At 39.3% G+C, this 18,229-nt stretch overlaps 1 protein-coding gene across 1 annotated transcript; it reads left to right on the forward strand.

The window, feature by feature from the left end:
- Positions 1-14,634: 14,634 nt before the first annotated feature.
- LOC147628962 (PRP38 family protein) lies at positions 14,635-17,413 on the forward strand. The gene is made up of 7 exons (XM_086812137.1): positions 14,635-14,844; positions 15,331-15,490; positions 15,641-15,762; positions 15,850-15,940; positions 16,116-16,245; positions 16,365-16,435; positions 16,577-17,413. The coding sequence occupies exons 1-7, from the start codon at positions 14,715-14,717 to the stop codon at positions 17,097-17,099; spliced, it is 1,227 nt and encodes a 408-aa protein (XP_086668263.1). The 5' UTR covers positions 14,635-14,714; the 3' UTR covers positions 17,100-17,413.
- The last annotated feature ends 816 nt before the right edge of the window (positions 17,414-18,229 follow it).

The following is an 18,229-nucleotide window of genomic DNA, read 5'->3' on the forward strand; positions in this document are numbered from 1 at the left end:
ACATCCTCACTTTCCCTAACATTCACATGCACTAGCACAAACACACCGGTCCCCACAACATCAACCATCTCATCAACATGAGTGGTGTGCACCTCCTCTCAATAGCTAGGGTTCATTAGTCTCCTCCAAGGTACCTCCACCCACAAAGCTTGGCTTGGTGGAGGGTCCTTTTTATGCCCAACTCTTCTTCTCGGAGCAAACACTACCACCTTTTTCAAGGCCTATCACCTACCACCTTTATCCATCTGATAAAACACAAAACAAAACCAACCCCTTGAAGTCAATGGCAAACCTCCTCCTCCTCTACCTTGACTGCAAATTCTCACCACAAGATGATCAACACATCACCAATCAACTGCCCAGGTCCGTTCTAATGCAGTACATCAAGGGTCAAAGCTTAAAACCTATTGGGATTGGACAACATGCAAAGCTTCTTTTTTTAAAAAATCCCCAGCAGGTTGTAGGGGCAAACGAAATGTCGCATTTGTCCTTGTAGCCTACTAGGGATTTTTTTAATGGTTTGATTGTATTCCTAAGTGTGTAAGCCTTTGTTATGGAAACCCTAAACATACATGATTTAATGCAATCAAAGCATAACCCATGGTGTTGCTCTCCACTCTTCCCCTTAACTTCTCCATCTCAACATGGATTCCCCTTAACTTCACCCTCTTGACATCAAAATGCAAAGCTTTAAACATTAAGGTCGAAACACTTGTAAGCTTTCACACCATGTAAATCTTTTAAAAAAAGCCCCAACAAGCTGCATGGGTAAATGCGATGTCGTGTTTTCCCCTACAACATGTTGGGGCTTTTTTTAATTCTTTCCAATTGATTGCATTTCTAAGGGTGTAATCCATTGTTAAAACTTAAGCCTGCACTATGTAAGCTTGCCTTTGCACCCTTTTGCCACGTGCGCAAGGGTGCAAGAAGGTAATACACGCCAAGGGAAACCTTATACACATAAAGACCCTACATGATTTCCATTGACATGACAAGCAAAAAGGAAGGAAAAGAATTGCCAGCCTTTGGATTAATGTGCCATGAGCTTGAGGAAGAGGACTTGCTATGAGACCGAGCTTGAGGGGCTTGAGGGAGGCTGTATTGCAAGGAGAAGCAATGTTGAGTAACTACGATACATTTTCCTTCAAATGAAATAAACAAAATGCAAATTGTAAATGTAATGCAATTATTAGATTTTAGCTGCATTCATGCATCAAAAAATGCAAATTGTAAATGTAATGCAATAATTAGATTTTAGCTGCATTCATGCATCAACAATATTCTTAGGCAACTGTAAATAACTTTATGTCACCATGATTTTGATTTGATTCAGATCGATTAGACTCATTGGTGAGAAGGCCTCAATGATCCATGGGTCGAGTCTTCCAAATATTCAAGTTCATTTTCAAGAATTGTTTACCCTCACGTATATAAATGTGATTGGTTTCCCAATCATGAACTAGCCTTGCATCTCTCATGTAAGGTCTTTTGAGGATCATGGTGTATGACCCTATTCTCTGAAAATCCATCACCACCCATGAATGTGTGGTGGAAGCTTAGCCCAAAGGTCTTAATCTTTGTATCCTAAAGAATGCCCAAAGATTTAGTCGTATTCCCATCAGCAAGCTTGATCATGAGGCTTGTGCATACAAGTGGCGGGCTTCCCTAGGTCTCCCAACAATCCTTGGTGATTATGCTGACACCAGCACCACCATCCAAGATTGTAGAGACCCTCATGTATTTATAATACATTAGGTAGCACGACATTTGTTTCGTCACTTTTGAATTTACCAACTTGTTCATGGGCACTTTTGGATGTTCTTTTGTCTTGGGTATGGAAGAAAAGTGCTCAATGTGGCATGGCTCATCCTCCTCCTCTTGAAGTTCATGTGTGTGGGCTCTTTGATTCCCACTCATCTAGTTGGATAAGTCTCTCCAAATGTGAGAATTTACTTATAAAAGAGAACTCAAGACTTAAATTCCAAGGATAAGAAGGCTGTGATGAGGCTTGCTATGTCCCTCCTACAACATTCATGCTCACTTGGCTTGTACTCACTCGAAGGTGGACTTGGACCTACCAATGTGTAGAGGGGATGTGCACTGATCTTTCCCTAGGAGGTGGTGCTCTGATGGGGTCGAAATGAAGTCATCACCTATCATATTGAAGAAAGTATTATGGTGATTATGATGACCCATGAAAGTATTATGGTGACTACAATGACCCATGGAAGGCCAACTTTCACCTCCCACATTGAATTCTCCTTCATCGCATCTAGTGGTTAGGCACTTGGTGTGTGTGATGGCTCTCTATGAGGATAGCACGAGCAACACGAGGTAGGCCCTTATTGCAATAAAAACACTAGAGAGTGTGGCCTACGTGACATGTTATTGAAGTCTCTTGCTCTTTGTTCTACTATAGCTTTGAACAAGAAGATAAGGAATGTTTTGATATCTATATGAATCAAATTTCTCATATGACTCATAGGTCTCCAATTCTAGACTCTTAGAGTCCGCTTGCAAAGTTATCAAGTACTATTGTACCAAGAGGAACCAGTTGGGGTGGTAATACCAGAGGTGGTCTTGGTATAGGGTTCTGATAAATGGGCACTGGATTATGTGATGGTTAAGAAGCATTTGCTACAGGTGGGAGGGCTAGTGATGGTTGGTTGGCGCACTGAAAACATAGGTTATGGTCGACGATAAATCACACCCCAAACCATATCTCTCCGTGGAAATAAATGTGGGGTGTCCCAGTTCTTGGAGATTGGCCTTTACCCTTGGGGCTGACCCTACTACTGTGGCCTAATCAATTAAGCATTTTTTTTTATCAGCTCATCAATTCTCATGTCCTTGACTAGGGCTTTAGATGGTGCTGGTTGGTGGGCACACCACTGTGGCCTAATCGATTAAGCATATTTTTTTCTAGCTTGCTAATTCTCATGTCCTTGACTTGGACTCTAGATGGTGCTGGTGGTTAGGCACGCTTAGCCGTTTTGGGGATTTGGATGATGCACCTCCTATCTTTTGGTTTGGGTGGCTTCTATATCCTTAACTTATAAATTTTCTACTAGGTCTATTACTTCACATGGAGCACTCATCAAAGAATAGTGTGTAGACCTGTAGAGATCGTCATGAAGCCTCTTTCTCTGAAGACTAATCTTAAATCAATCAGTGAACGATAAGTCATCTAGTCATGGTCGTGGGGGTTGCATCTCATATGGAGATACTTGGTCCTAGCAATATAGACCCACATTATTCCACCTTCATCTTGCTTGATAACATAGATTTGTGCGATGGGCTCCATCTGGTTTCATGTGGTGAGAATCCCATAATGAATGTGTCTCAAGAGCTCGTAATAGCTGGCCTTTTCATATGGGTTAAACTGTTGGGAGAATCAAGGTATTTCTTGTGTGTGAACCCATTCTTATGAGTGTGGCAGTGTGTTTGTGTGTGAAGCACCTCTTAGAGGGCTAAGAATAATGTTGAGATATTTGTGTATGCTTTGACATAAGCACTGATGTCAGATGATCAAGTCGTGTACTTCACTCTCTCTCTAGCTTGTCATCTCTCTCTCTCTCTCTCTCTCTCTCTCTCATTGCCATATACTAATTTGCAACTCTACAATGCTTCTCTATATAGCTCTGCATCTAACTTGTTTACCATTGTTGCTCTGCTTAGCGCTTCTCACTGCCGCCCCACTATTGTTGCCTTGCCTCCTTGCACTGCCCAGTCTACACAACCCAATCGCCTAACTTCTACTCAACACTGCTCGGTTATCTGCAATGTGAGTGTCCACTGTTTCTCTCTCACCAGTTCGTCATCTGTATCAACAGTGTTCCCTTGCTTATCACAAAGGTTTTCAATAAAAAGAGCCTCCACCACCAAAATTAACTAGTAGCACTTGTTGACCAAAGAAAATTTTAGAAAAATTTGAGGCTTTTTAACAATCAACCTTCTATTAAAAAATTGAAGTGCATTCATCAGAGAAATTTTGGGGCTTTTTAAATTTCTGCAAAATTTGGTTTAATCAAAGCCTTAAGCCCACATCCCCCTTCATTTTTCAAAATTCATGGTATAAATCAAGCATTAGAGTGTTGGTACAAATTTCTATAGCATCATTTTCAAAAAGTATTGATTTTTTGAAAAATATTAGGGAAAATATGGACTATAAAATGGGCCTTGTAAGGATTAGCTTATGTTGGGCTAAGAATGCTAAAATGGGCTCCATAGTGGGAGACAAGACTAATGAGTACCCTACTTTTGGGTCCCTTTAAAACTAGAAAATACTCTTTTCTCATAGATGCCCCCTATTTTTACTCACGTCCACTTGCCTTTTTAAAAAAATTACCACTCTTTCTAGAGTCCACTTATCTTTTTAAATTTTTTATGTGAGATTCCTTAGGCCAATTGCCTTTTTAGTAATTACCTTTCTCTCATATATATATGGTCCCACAACTCTCTCTCTCTCTCTCCCAAATTTGAAAAACACCAGTATAAGGGACCTTGAAATTAGTGTTTTTTTAAGTTAACATTTTATATTCAAAAAAGGTCCCCTAATCATATGTAAACCCCAAAAGTAGCTTTTCAAGGTCATTCAATCAATAAATACCTCATTAAAGTCCCATATCTTTTTCTATCATATCTCATATATATGTGATCTCACAACTCTCCCTCCAAATTTAAAAAATGCAAATATAATGGACCTTGAAATTAGGGGTCTTTTAAATCTCAAATTTTAACATTTTATATTAAAAAAAGGTTCCCCAAATTATATATAACCCTCACAAAAGCAGTTTTTCAAGGTTATTTTCAGTCAATAACTACCTCATTGAAGCGTATATCTTTATCCATCACTTCTCATACATTTGTAGTCCCACAACTCTCTCTCTCTCTCTCTCTCTCTCTCTCTCTCTCTCACTCACTCACACACACACACACACACTCTCTCTCTCTCTCTCTCTCTCTCTCTCTCTCTCTCTCTCTCTCTCTCTCTCTCTCTCTCTCTCTCTCTCAATTTAGAAAAATGTAATTAATAGGGACCCTAAAATAGGGATTTTAAACTTTTTTTAAAATATTTTATATTTAAAAAGGCCCTCCAATAATATGTTACCCCCAAAAGTAGCTCTTGAAGATCATTTTAAGTCAATAACTACCTCATTGAACCCCCACATCTTTTTTCATCACATCATAAAATCTCTTGGGCCACCAACCACCCACTTGTTCATATTCTCTCTTTCTCAAATTTAAAAAACCTAGGTATAAAGAGACCCTAAATTTTTAACATTTTATATTTAGAATAGGTTCCCTAATCATATGTAACCCTAAAAATTAGCTTTTTAAAGGTCTTTTTAACCAATAACTAATTATCTCATGCAGCACTACATATTTTTTTATTATATCTCAGAACTCACAAATAACATAACCCTTTTAATATAATCGAGAAGTAAAATTTGTATGTTTAAAGGATTTTAAAATTAAAGTTTAGGGTAAAAATATATAATTTTGATTTTTATTAAAATTATTTCCTAACCACTGCTTACCTCAAAAAGTAAATTTTTATTACCAATTTAAGCCCACATGTATCTTCGTAGAGTCTGTATGAATAATATCTCTTATGATTTTTCTTTTAGTCATCTATATCTCTAATTTAATCTTACTCTAATCACATTCTTTCATTCTCTAAACTTATTCTAAACCATGCCTCCCTTAGAGGATATTACTAACATGAAAAAATGTAAGATAGATCTCCATATTCATGTAGAAGAGGAGTATGCATCCCTATGCAAGACAACCATTGGATTGCGTCCACTTACGGTTGAGGGAAAGAAACATGTAGACTTATGGGTTGATGGTGTACTCTATCAAAGTGACCCATTGACATTAGTTAATCCACCATTTAGTTATTTTACTAGTTTAGTCCTCATGTTGATGAGGTGTAAAATGGGCTTCTAGGATATTATAGACGGTTATAGTAGTGTGTGGTGAGGCTTAGGTGAGGCTTAGGTGAGGCTTACATGCAACATATACACCTAGCAAGAATTATTCAATCAAATATTATAGACGGTTATAGTAGTGTGTGGTGAGGCTTACATGCAACATATACACCTAGCAAGAATTATTCAATCAAATATTAAAGATTTAATAAAAACAAGTGTTAGACGTAGAGAATAAGAACAAAGAGAAGGAGATACAAATCAAGAAACAAGAGAATGAATTAAATAATCTTAGACCCAAATTGTCATTTGAAAAAAACCCCAATCAGTGTACGAAGGGAATGCCAAAGAGAGCTATAAAAAAATGATAGCCTTGCGATAGGTGGTGGTGCTAGAAAAAGGAGAATCATGGCTACAAGAAGGTAAATATTTGAGTGTCGAGACGAACAATTTACATTAGAGTTCTACAACTTACACTTTTATTCAACGATTGCATTTCAGGAATTATTTGGATGCATCGACAAGGAATGCTTAAACTTGTGCCCATAGTCTTTTGAAAGCTTGAATTAGGAAGAAAGACATGTTGGCTATTGTTCATGATCCTAATTATAAGGGAATTCATGATGTTTTCATGAAAAAAAAAATCATGAAGGAAATTGATGGGATTTTGAGTACAAATGATATTCAAAATGAATGTAATGAAACATGTATCAATAGTCGTAGGGGCTATGAGTTGATCTATGCCATTGTGAAAGAGGCTCTTCACAAATGAGGGATTTCACCTCTATACAAAGTTTCATTGGCAAAGAAAACGAGCAATACAGATCTCTTATCGGTGCATATTTCCATGTAGAGAGAGAACACAAGTTTTTAAGAATAAATCAAAGGGTAAAATCAAAGTAATATATACGATGCCTTCAACAACATTTTCATGGATTTAAAGAGGCTTCAACAAACAACGGTTAAATTTTATAGTGTCTCATGAATGCTAGTATGATTTTTACTTTCCTATCGATCGTAACATATATCTCTAATAATGTTTTGCTTCCTAATTGTAGAGTCTATGGGAGACATCTCTTTTATATTGAAGGTAGATGAGTGCCAAATTGTCAAAGGGCATAGATTGGAAAGAATTGGGGTTACACTCATGAACAAGGCAATGGCACATGTAAGGATAAGAACCATGTGCCTTCTTTCAGTAGTGTTCAATCCAAAAAAAGATAATTGGTGAGGTAAGGAATTTTTGAGGTGTCGAAGGAGAATAATGAAATAGTGAATTAGATGCTTCAAAATGCAATTGGATTACTCTAGTCACATCAAGCAAAAAAAATACGTGGTGTGAACAACTCAAAGTTCTAGGTGTGGGTAACTTTGTAGTGGATTGGCATTTAGGGAGAGATTTGAAAACAATCAAATGTAGCTTGGCTGTGACAAACTGCTACCTCCTTACTTCCTTGCCCTCTACGCATGAAGAAAACAAAGCACAAATGCAAGAAGAAAGCCTCATTTGTGATGGTGGACTAATGGAGTCATGTCATGTAACTTGGAAGCACCACAAAATAGGGACACCAATGATTGATGGAGTTATATCATGTAACTTAGAACCACCACAAAATAGGGACACCAATAATTAATGGATTTATGTCATGCAACTTAGAAGCACACTAGATAGGACACTAAGCATCCTACATGGAACACCATCATTCCGTTCTTGTGTGAAAAAATACACTTTTACACATTACATGCCATGATGAGAATATTTGATAAGTTGGTCAAATTCCACATTGACTTTGCATTCTATGACATCGATTGCTCGATCCATGGAAGAAATTTACCAAGTGCAACTCTCTAGGGGTGCACCGAGACAATGTCAAAATAATGAAAGATATCTAAGGAAAATCACATTATGGCACAATAAGTATCAAATGAGTGGAGAAAAGGCTAGGCATTTTTTAACACAATATGTTGGAGAGAAGCCATAAAGCAAGGTGGGAGTTATGGAAAGAGCTATGCAAGTGCACTACTGATTGTGCCAAGAATGTAAGTCTTTATTAAGAAGTGCACAAAGGTTTGGGCTTCTTTTGACAAGGTCATGTCAATCATGTTGTTAAGTACTACTAGCATTGAACAATGAAGCATATTCAAGGAAACGGTCATCAAGTGTTAAGGTCAAGAGATAGCTTTAAGGGAAACACTCACCTCAACGTGTCATGGTGGGGATCTTTTCGATGGTGGCTGAGCTCGTAACCCTCAAGGTCTCCAAGCTCAACATTGTAATGGGTAGCTTACCATTCACCTTCTCCTACAAGCCTTGTCACATCGTCATGTTGCACTACGAGCACTAGTCCCTCCTCTCACTTCAAATCACCCACATGCTATTAAGTACTCCTAGCATTGAATAATGAAGCATATTCAAGGAAATTGTTTTTTTTATGGTTTTTTGAGCTTTGAATGATGTGACTTTTGTTAATGTGGCACACAACATGATTTTTGAATTATAACCAGTGATTTTTGGAGAATCACAGTGGTGATAACTCTTGAAATCATTATTTGTCTTTTCATTTAACCCTTGAAGTATTTGATTGCTAGGAGTTGAACACCCATGATTCCAATCTGACTTTTTATGTTGATCTTTCTTCTTGGTAGCATCCATTTGGCTATTGTTCAAGTCTTTGACCTGTGCACTCCTTCCAATGATGATTCACTAAATTGTGTTTATGGGAGGTTCTTGTGGCATTCTACCTTTGCAGCAAGTAGTGATTCTTATGGCTCCCTGGAATTTGTTTTACATCCATGTGAGCAACAGGTTCTTATGTCTACCTCCATTTTTAGGAGAGTAGGTTCTTGTGTCTTCCACACTGAGCTTTTGCAACATTAGCTACTACTATTAGTTCAAAGAGTGTTTTCATATAGATGATCCGTGGAGACATCTCTAATTGGATCATCCCTTCATTGGATGAAGTGATAGGAAATTGCTCCTCGTGTGGGCATGTAGAGTTTTCCATATGGTTAGGTTATTTTTTCTTTGGTCTCCATACCATATACTTATTTTGGGCTTCTTAAGTTGAAGTTAATGAAACATGATTAATCTTGACAGTTTTAGGCACCCATATGATGGTATTTCCCTTGTAGTATCCTTGAGCTTGAAGTAGGTTTTTGGGTACCCATCTTTGATAAATTCTTAGGTATTGAGCATGATACCTTGGTTTGCTAGGTTTTTTGTTTTGGTGTTGACTTCCTCTTGGGTGCATACCTCTTCTTATTTGGGAGCATGGTTTGCCTTTTTGGGATCCAAACTTGAGTTTTACACCTTCATGATAACCTTGGGTTTACAGTATTACCTTTGGAATCCATACTTCCTTTACTGGCATTTTTCTTGTGTAATTTGAAAGCAATAGTTGAGGTTGCTTTAACTTCTTTTTCTTGTTAGGCCTTTGAATTTCTTCATGATAACCTTGGGCTTGCTGTATTACCTTTGGATCCATACTTTCTTCACGGGCATTTTCTTGTGTTATTGCTTTGAAAGCCATAGTTGAGGCTGCTTTAACTTCTTGTTCTTGTTAGGCCTTTGAATTTCTCCATGTGAATGTTGTTTGGTTTATCGAGGTAGCCAAATAGGATTGCTACCCTCATAGAATCCTTTTGCTTGAAGCAGTCTTTTTTCCACCCACCTTTTGATGCTTTGGAAATGTATTGAGATGGTCTAAAATTGTACTATCCAACTATGAAGTCAATTTTGTTCAGTCAAAGTGAATCAAAACTGTAAAAAACAGGGCAGCCGATACAAAATGCGACCTAGCTGGTTACTCGGATGTCCAAATGGAGAGGTTAAGAGCTAGAATTAAAGCTTAAGGGAAGGGTAATCCAACCCTATATCCACTTTTGCTTTAATCCAAATCCTTTCTTCTATTGAATTAGGGTTTTGTCTTCTGTTATAAAAACTGTTGTGAAGAGGAGTAAGGGCACATTTTTGGTCATCGTTCTAACATGCTGCTCACGAGACCTGATATAGATCAGATTTCAACCTTTAAGGCTAATTTACAGTCATCGTTTGAGATGTCAGATTTGGGACCATTGCATTACTATTTGGGGATTCAATTTATGTAGCATAATGATGGCATTGTTATGCTGTAGTCTAAATATATACAGAAGCTATTGAAGAGGTTTAATCTTGAAGACTGTAAACCTGTGGCTACACCTATGGAGACAGGTACTCGACTTAGTCTTCAAGATACATGAGACTCTTTTGATGCTAGTTTGTATCAACAGGCTGTTGGGTCCCTTCTTTATGTATGCAACACGAGGCTAGATATACAATATGCAGTGTCACAATTGAGCAAATTTATGCATAGCCTAGGTACAAAGCATTGGCAGGCTCTGTTAAGTGGGTTTTTTGCTATTTATAGAGCACTCAGTATTTTGGATTGTTTTATACAAAAGGGGGTGAGTCACAGCTGCATGCTTTTAGTAATTCAGAGATTGGGCTGGATGTTATGACACACAAGTGTCCACTAGTGGGTTTTGCTTTCGCCTTAGTGATTCATGTATATCATGGCTCAGCAAGAAGCAACCTACAGTGGCCACTTCCAGCTGTGAAGTTGAGTACAGGGCAGCTTTTACAGCTACAGTTGAGTGTGTGTGGCGGCTCAGAAGTCTTATGGGTGATTTGGGTGTTGGACAATCGTCTAGCACTACGATTTTTCACTGACAACCAGAGCGTATTAGCAGTTGCGAGGAAAACCCAGTGTTTCATGCTCGCACTAAGCACATTGAGGTGCATTACCACTATGTCAGGGAAAGACTCTCTACAATAGAGATCAGCTTGGTCTATGTGCCTACACATGACAACATGGCAAATTTATTCACTAAGGCTCTTCCTCGCCGTGAAAATATTGAAGCTTTTCGTAAAGCTTTGGGCTTACTGCCTTTTCAGGATTGATCGGCCATACCCTGTACATGTTCACATCATCACTCCAGGGGGGATTTGTAGCATTATATGGTAGTGATGTGTGTGAACACACTTAGGACTACCGCCGGGGTACTTTTTCCCTCACTAGGAGATTTTTTCCCTCGTGCGTATGTACACCCTCTTATTTACTCATTTTGGGGTGTGTACTTATCTTTTGTATCTGCTGGCACCACACACTTGTTCATTCTAATCTAGTGAGTTTGTGTGCTCTCAAGCTTCTCTATCTTGTGTGTGTGCATTGTTGCAACAATCAATAAATGTCCATCAAGTGTTTCCAAGCAAATTTTGGCATGACCTTTGGGCATCAATTGCAAAATCTTAATGAAAAAAAATATGACATTCCCATTGCATTGCCTCGTATAATCATTGCCAATAATCGATACTAATGCTAATACCAACCAATGTGTGTCGATGAAGTGCTACTTTGCTAATCTCTCGGCCAAGTATTCCCACCCCCTTACCAAGGTTTAGAATCTAATGGAAAGGGTTGGGGCCATGTCTATACATCCAATGTATCTAATCCCCTTTCATATAAGGCAAGCATGCCATGCATCATTAGTAAGTAATATTGTATTAAGAAGTTTTTAATGCAATCTTGAAAGAAGAAGTTTTCAGATGGTTAGCATGGGATTAATTGGTATTGACCCTAAGATTTCTGATGGTTAGCATGGGATTTCTAATGAGGCCTTTAAGATATCGGGCATCTGGCTCTAAAAAGCAATAACACATGCTTTGGAGATGCTAGTAGAGTGACACCCCATGTGTATGGGACAAGAGGATCACGTGTCTGTGTATGCGATGGATATTAAAGGCTATCCAGCATGTCCTTTCGTAGGCGCACAAACATGTATAACAATCCATATGGCTCTTCCACAAGCACATAAACCTGTAAACCAACACATATGGATCATTCATGAGCTCATAAACCTATAAACTAGCCCATGTGGCTCATCCATGGGCGCATAAACCAATATAATAGCTTATATGTCTCATCGATGAGCGCTGAAACTTGTAAAACAGCCTATATATTACATAAAACCAGACATTTCAGCAAGCTTTAGGACTATTTTACTGAAATACAGCCATCCGGGGTGTGCAAGATGGTGTAGAGTAATGAAAATCGTCTTCCCAAAATGGTGAAAAAACAAAGTTTTTTCAACCTTTTTCAACCTCCAAAAACTTGCTTGAAGCTCAAACTTGCCCAAGAGATGACTCTCTTAGGTTCAAATAAGCAAGAAAATGGTACAATGCCATGTGTAGAGCTGAATTGACAAGTGTGAGGACACTTGTCTCACTTTTATCCTCTTATCTGCCCCACATGTCCCAAATCCAAAGGTAAAAAATTCCACAATCTTCAACTCTAAAAATATCCTAGATGATAGCTTATTTCACAATGGTGCTTTGGCAATACTCAATCTCTATCAAATTACGAAGGTAATGACGCGAACAAAAATTCCATCAGAGATTGCCAAAAATAGCAACTTCTCCTAAAATCTAGGAGATGATCTCATTGTGTTCCACTACATGAGAAATACATGTAAGCACCATGTAGAAACCTATTTCATTGCTCGATCTCTCCCAAATCCTCAAAAGTTCACCATACATACTTTCCACTTGACACTTGAGCTCCAAAGCCCATTCTATGTCCAAGAAATTGTCTCGAGTACTTGGACCATGCTACGAACACTTGGTCCTTTGTATTGGATAATCCCCCATTCTCGAAGCTTATACATTCTTAATCTTTTGGGCATCCAAAGCACATCCACACACATGAATTCTTGAGATGCCTTGACTCTCAAAATAGATTACACATGCTTAGGAGATGCTAGTAGTGACACCCCATGTGTACTAAGCACGAGGATCACGTGCTCGTGTATGTCATGGATATTGTTGGTCCTGCTACTGCTCCTCCTCACAAGGCTACAACTGTGACCCAAATAAATCTGTGATGAAGGTCTGGGAGAGACACTTCTTTGACAATGTACCTTGGAGAGAGAGAGAGAGAGAGAGAGAGAGAGAGAGAGAGAGAGAGAGAGAGAGAGAGAGAGAGAGAGAGAGTAACACTTACAGTGCTTTTTTATATTTCCAATTTTAAAAAAGTCATAAAATTCAACATCATATATGCTACCAAAAATTTAAAAATTTCCTAAGGTTACACATCAATTTCAAAAGTCCTAGCCTTCCTATTATTTAATTAATAGACCAAACAGGGCACATATTGATTAATAGATCAAAACATACTCAATTAATAGACTAAATCATTGGGGGACGTATTGGCCTTTTAGGGGCTTTGCGTGGTGCTTATATACATGGTGACATTCACACTTTGTCCAATTGAGATATTGCTAGAATTTGAGCTTATGTTGCTAAAAGTCATCACTTGTTTTTTTAATGAGAGTTGACACTGAAAATTGCCACCACCTCCACTTTCGAAGGCATGGGTGCTATGGTTGTGTGCTGGTTGGGCTATAGCCTTGGAGGCAAAGCCATCACTTGTTACAAGGGAAACAAACCAATCTTGATTTTTTTTCACCCTAGATGAGCTACTTGGCAAAAGGATTACCTTTCGATTAATTTGTATCAAACAAGTAGCCCACAATCTTCAGTTTCTATGTGTCCACTTGGAAAAAGGTCACCTTTACATGCACCCTTTGTCCAATTGAGATATTGCATTAGAATTTGAGCTTATGTTGCTGCTGAAAGCTGTCACTTTTTTTTGGTGAGAATTGATACTGAAATTATTACATCATGTCAATAGGGTAGATTCAAACCCATTACCTCCACTTTCGAAGGCATGGATGGTATGGTTGTGAGATAATTGGGATATAGATTGTGCAGAGGTCTACTTGTCTGCAACGCATCGATTATATTCCCCATTCGCGTGAATCAACTATAATGGCATCAGGAGTTACAAGTTTCATACCCCCCCTCACAATAGGGACAACATTCTATTGTTGAAGTAGTGGCTATGTGTATAGCGGCACCTTCTTTAGAGTATTTATATTGCCCATTCGCGTGGATCGATTATAATGGAATTTGGAGTAGGCTTATTACAAGCTCCTTACCCCCTTACAATAGGGACAACATTCTATTGTTGAGGTAGTGGTTGCATGTATAGCCGTTATGTGTAGCAAAGACAGGAGATGCGCAAGCTCCATACCCCCCCTCATAGTAGGGACAACAATAGAGTGCAGTTCCTAGACCCATCCGAGGTTGTCTAGCACCCATTTGGGTCCTGCAAACAACATGAGGACTAGGTGTCGTGGGAAGATCTCCTTCTACCTGAGAGTGCGACCAATTGGCCCACATTTACATGCATCTTGCTTGGCATGGTGTCGAGTCTGCATAAGCAGTCTCCTAACCATCCAGCCACACATGGCTAACATCCAAGTGTTTTAATTATCGGACACGCAAGTGCTCCAACACAAATGGCTACTCGTCGTCATACAGGGGCCTTACAAAATAGAGTGACCCATCACCTGCACAGTGGGTGGAGCATTGATTTTTGTTTTAATCCAATGGAGATCTATAAAGATGCATCCACGAGGATTACTAGTGTGAAAGGTTTCTACAAGACTAGGTGTTAACTTCGTGCTATTGATGAACCTTATCTATTACATATTAACCATGGACAACCAAGGCACAAGGAGAGGAGAAAAAAAAAAAAGAAATCATAGATTTCTAAAAAATAAGAGTGAGGGAGTCACTGTTTATATGTACACCACTTTTATTTGGAATAACTTAGCTTGTGTACAAAACACCCTATATGTATAGGTATTGACTGATGTTCATTCTGAGGGACCTGCTTCGCCATGGCGAATCGCACCGACCCAGCAGCGCGCAGTGTCCATGGCACAAACCCTCAGAACTTGGTGGAGAAGATCCTGCGTTCCAAGATCTACCAGAACACCTACTGGAAAGAGCAGTGCTTCGGCCTCACAGGTAAACCATCTTTGCCCTTTCTAGGGTTTCTTCCTGATCTAGTGTTTTACAACAGGATTTCAGAATTTTAGAAGCGTAAGGGTTTTGCGAAGTGGTTTTTTAGGGTTAGGGTTTCTTAGGGGTTTTGTTGCTGTCAAGGTTCTTGAACGTTTTGTAGATTTTTCGAGGATCCATTGTTGTGTTCCCCGGCCTCCGTCTAGTGCCTTACGATGCTTGGTTCAAAGTTCTGTGTCGGACGCCTTTTAAGGTTTAACACAGTGTGTGGAGCAATATTGCTGTGATATCTTTTCCTTTTTCTAGAATTTGCATATGTTAGGGTTTTCATAGGTGCTCATACGATGTTTTTTAGGGTTTTCTATGATCTGTGGAGAATTTTTTTAAATGTATTAGGTAGGATTTTGCATCTTACGAGGCGCTTATACACCATGTGTGTAGTTGCCTGATAGAGTTTTCAGGATGTGTTATTCGAATTCTGTTGTGTCACAGCTGAAACACTTGTGGATAAAGCCATGGAGTTGGACCATTTTGGGGGCACTTTCGGAGGCAATCGGAAAGCAACCCCTTTCATGTGCCTCATATTGAAGATGCTTCAAATCCAGCCAGAAAAGGAGATAGTGGTGGAGTTTATAAAAAATGAGGACTACAAGTAAGCATATTGACATCTCTTATGTGTTATTATGTGAACGCCATCATTAAGATAGCTGACATCTCTTATGTTGTCATGTGAATGCCGTCATTAAGCCAGCTAGTTTCATGTTTCACTATCTACATCACTGAACTTACAATTGTGAAGCAGGTATGTGCGAATTTTGGGTGCTTTTTACTTGAGACTGGTTGGAAAGGCCTCAGATGTCTACCAATATTTGGAGCCTCTCTACAATGACTACAGAAAACTTCGAAAAAAGAATGCAGATGGAGGTAAGTAGCTTGGATAATTCTGTGCTCATACATTGCTAATTTGTGTTTGTAAATTGGTGGCTAACATTGAATGCATTGAATTGCCAGGTTTCTCTCTGTGTCACGTGGACGAGTATATTGATGAGCTATTGATCTCCGACTACAGTTGTGACATCGCTCTGCCCCGAGTTCCCAAAAGGTAGTGTATTGTATTTATGAGGGCTTAGTGACCCAACATCTGAAGTGGTGATGGGTTATTGATTAGAGTTCGCGTAGTAGCCATACAGCTCCAGTTAAAATCCGGAATGTGTTATGTTTTCAGTTTGTATCTTTCAGTTTGTTATTTGTATTCAAGAGAATGGATACTGTCGTAGGTGGACCCTGGAGGCAAGTGGTGTGCTAGAGCCTCGCCGCAGTGCACTGGAGGATGACTTTGAAGACGAAGAAGAAAAGGATGATGAAGAAGACCCAGCAGGGACACTGGATAACCTGGAGTTAGAAAAGGTAGATTTTCATGATTTTTTTGATGCCCTTTGCAGCAAGAGGTGCTGGATTTATGAGCATTTTTGAAGGAAATAAATTGCACCAAGAGAACTTTTTTAAGGGTGGTTCTATGAATGCAGGACCGCAGGAGGAGTCCTCAAAGGGACAGGGAGAGAGACAAGGATAGACGTGATAGTCATCGAGATTACAGGTGACATTCAGCCCTGTATTTTTACCTTATACTGAAGCCATCATCAACACCCTGCATTCATTGACTGGTCCTGACTATATTTGTTTGTTTATCGTTGTGTGTAAGATGATTGATCTAAGCATTTGCCTTTAATTTGTGCAGGGACAGGGATAGGGGGCGGGACAGAGATAGAGACAGAGATCGTGATCGAGACAGGGACCGCGATCGAGAACGTGATAGGATAAGGGAACGTGATCGAGACAGGGACTACTACCGTGATCGTGAGCGTGATAAAGAGAGGGATTACTATAGGGAGAGGGACCGGGAGCGCGAGAGGGATTACTACAGGCGGGAACGAGACAGAGAACGTGATAGATACAGAGACAGACACCGCAGCAGGTCTCGAAGTAGAGAGAAGGAACGAGAGCGCTCTCTCTCTCCAGGAGCTGAGCGGAAAAAGAGGCATCGCAGTGCTAGCCCAGCTAACAGGAGGCGCCATATTGATGATGGTGGGCTTCTTGAGGAGGGAGAGCACCGCATAGAAAGGGAAGAGGAAGATAAGAAGAAAAAGAAAAAGAAGGACAAGAAAGAGCCTGCAGCTGATGGTACAGATCACGAGGACCCAGAGATTGCGGCTGCCAACAAGTTGCGGGCAGAATTGGGCTTGAAACCATTGCGAGTGTAAGATGTTTTCTGGGAAAATGACTTTGTACATGCAGAACTACTACTTCTGTGGCATGGCTAAACTTCAACTCAAAAGAATAGCAAGTGCATTAAGGCAGACATGTAACCAAGACAGTGATGTTGCTGCACATGATGCAGTGGAGGCATATGACTGAGTTGCTATAGATTGTGCTGCTTCTTGCCTTTGTTGTGGTACTTACGATTTCTTGTTTTTGTGGTCTTTCTAACAAAAGCAAATAGCATCATGTGCTTGGTTGTGCCTTCTTTGTATGATTCTGGTAAAATCCAATGAAGTGCTTAAGGTATTTTATTAAACTGACTGTTGCTTACTGTAGTAGTCATGTCTATCAAAGAGCATTGCAAAGAAGTTATACCTGGACCTTACTGTAAGTATAATAGATGAGTAAATCAAGGCTACAAAACAATGTGCTGTAGGCAAGAACCCCTCAAGTAAGAAGAGAGAGAGATGCTAGTGTGTCTATGCAAGTACAGAATCTTCCAGCACCTTACGTACTAAACACACCTTTTGGTTATGACACTTGATTTTGGTTAATCTCTTGGAGTCAAGAAATTAATTGAGTAGAAGTGTTTCTCTAGAGTGTGTATCGATGTTCTTAAAATTTTTGGTCTGTTGTATTTTGTCACATTGCTTACCTTGATTGACGTCTTCTCGGTCTTTTTTGGCCCCATCTTCTAGATTGACTTATGATCCCTTAATGGTGGTTGCATAAGTCCATTTGTTTCCACCTTAAAAAGTAGCTTCCTTGTCCCCCTTTCCATTGCCACTATTTAAATAAGGTCATATGATCATCACTTTTTAAAGATGCTATGACTATGCCCTCATCTAAGAATTGATCTTGCACTTGCTTTTTTTTGATGTGCCCTGGTACCTTTTAGAGGTTACCCTCAAAGTATACTTACAAGCAATTCAATTGGGATCAACCAACATTGAACTGTTGGTTGATTTCTCTAGTGTTTCCATTGCTTAGTCTACTAGTTTGGTGGTCTATTTGGATTTGACTTTTATAGGGTTCTGATTCCACATCCTTGGGTATCCATTATCATGTAACGTTCCAAGGTTACACAAGAGTAAACCTTACTAATCAAGATTACATAAATTGTTCAAATCTG

This window comes from Cibotium barometz, chromosome 18, assembly GCF_041138505.1.
Source record: "Cibotium barometz isolate CiBa-2024 chromosome 18, ASM4113850v1, whole genome shotgun sequence".
Taxonomy (NCBI): domain Eukaryota; kingdom Viridiplantae; phylum Streptophyta; class Polypodiopsida; order Cyatheales; family Cibotiaceae; genus Cibotium; species Cibotium barometz.

Excerpts from the sequence above, each read along its gene's own strand:
- LOC147628962 (XM_086812137.1), top strand. The coding sequence starts at position 14,715 with ATGGCGAATCGCACCGACCCAGCAGCGCGCAGTGTCCATGGCACAAAC. Across the intron at positions 14,845-15,330 it reads GCAGTGCTTCGGCCTCACAG|CTGAAACACTTGTGGATAAA; the intron begins GTAAACCATCTT and ends GTTGTGTCACAG. Across the intron at positions 15,491-15,640 it reads ATAAAAAATGAGGACTACAA|GTATGTGCGAATTTTGGGTG; the intron begins GTAAGCATATTG and ends ATTGTGAAGCAG.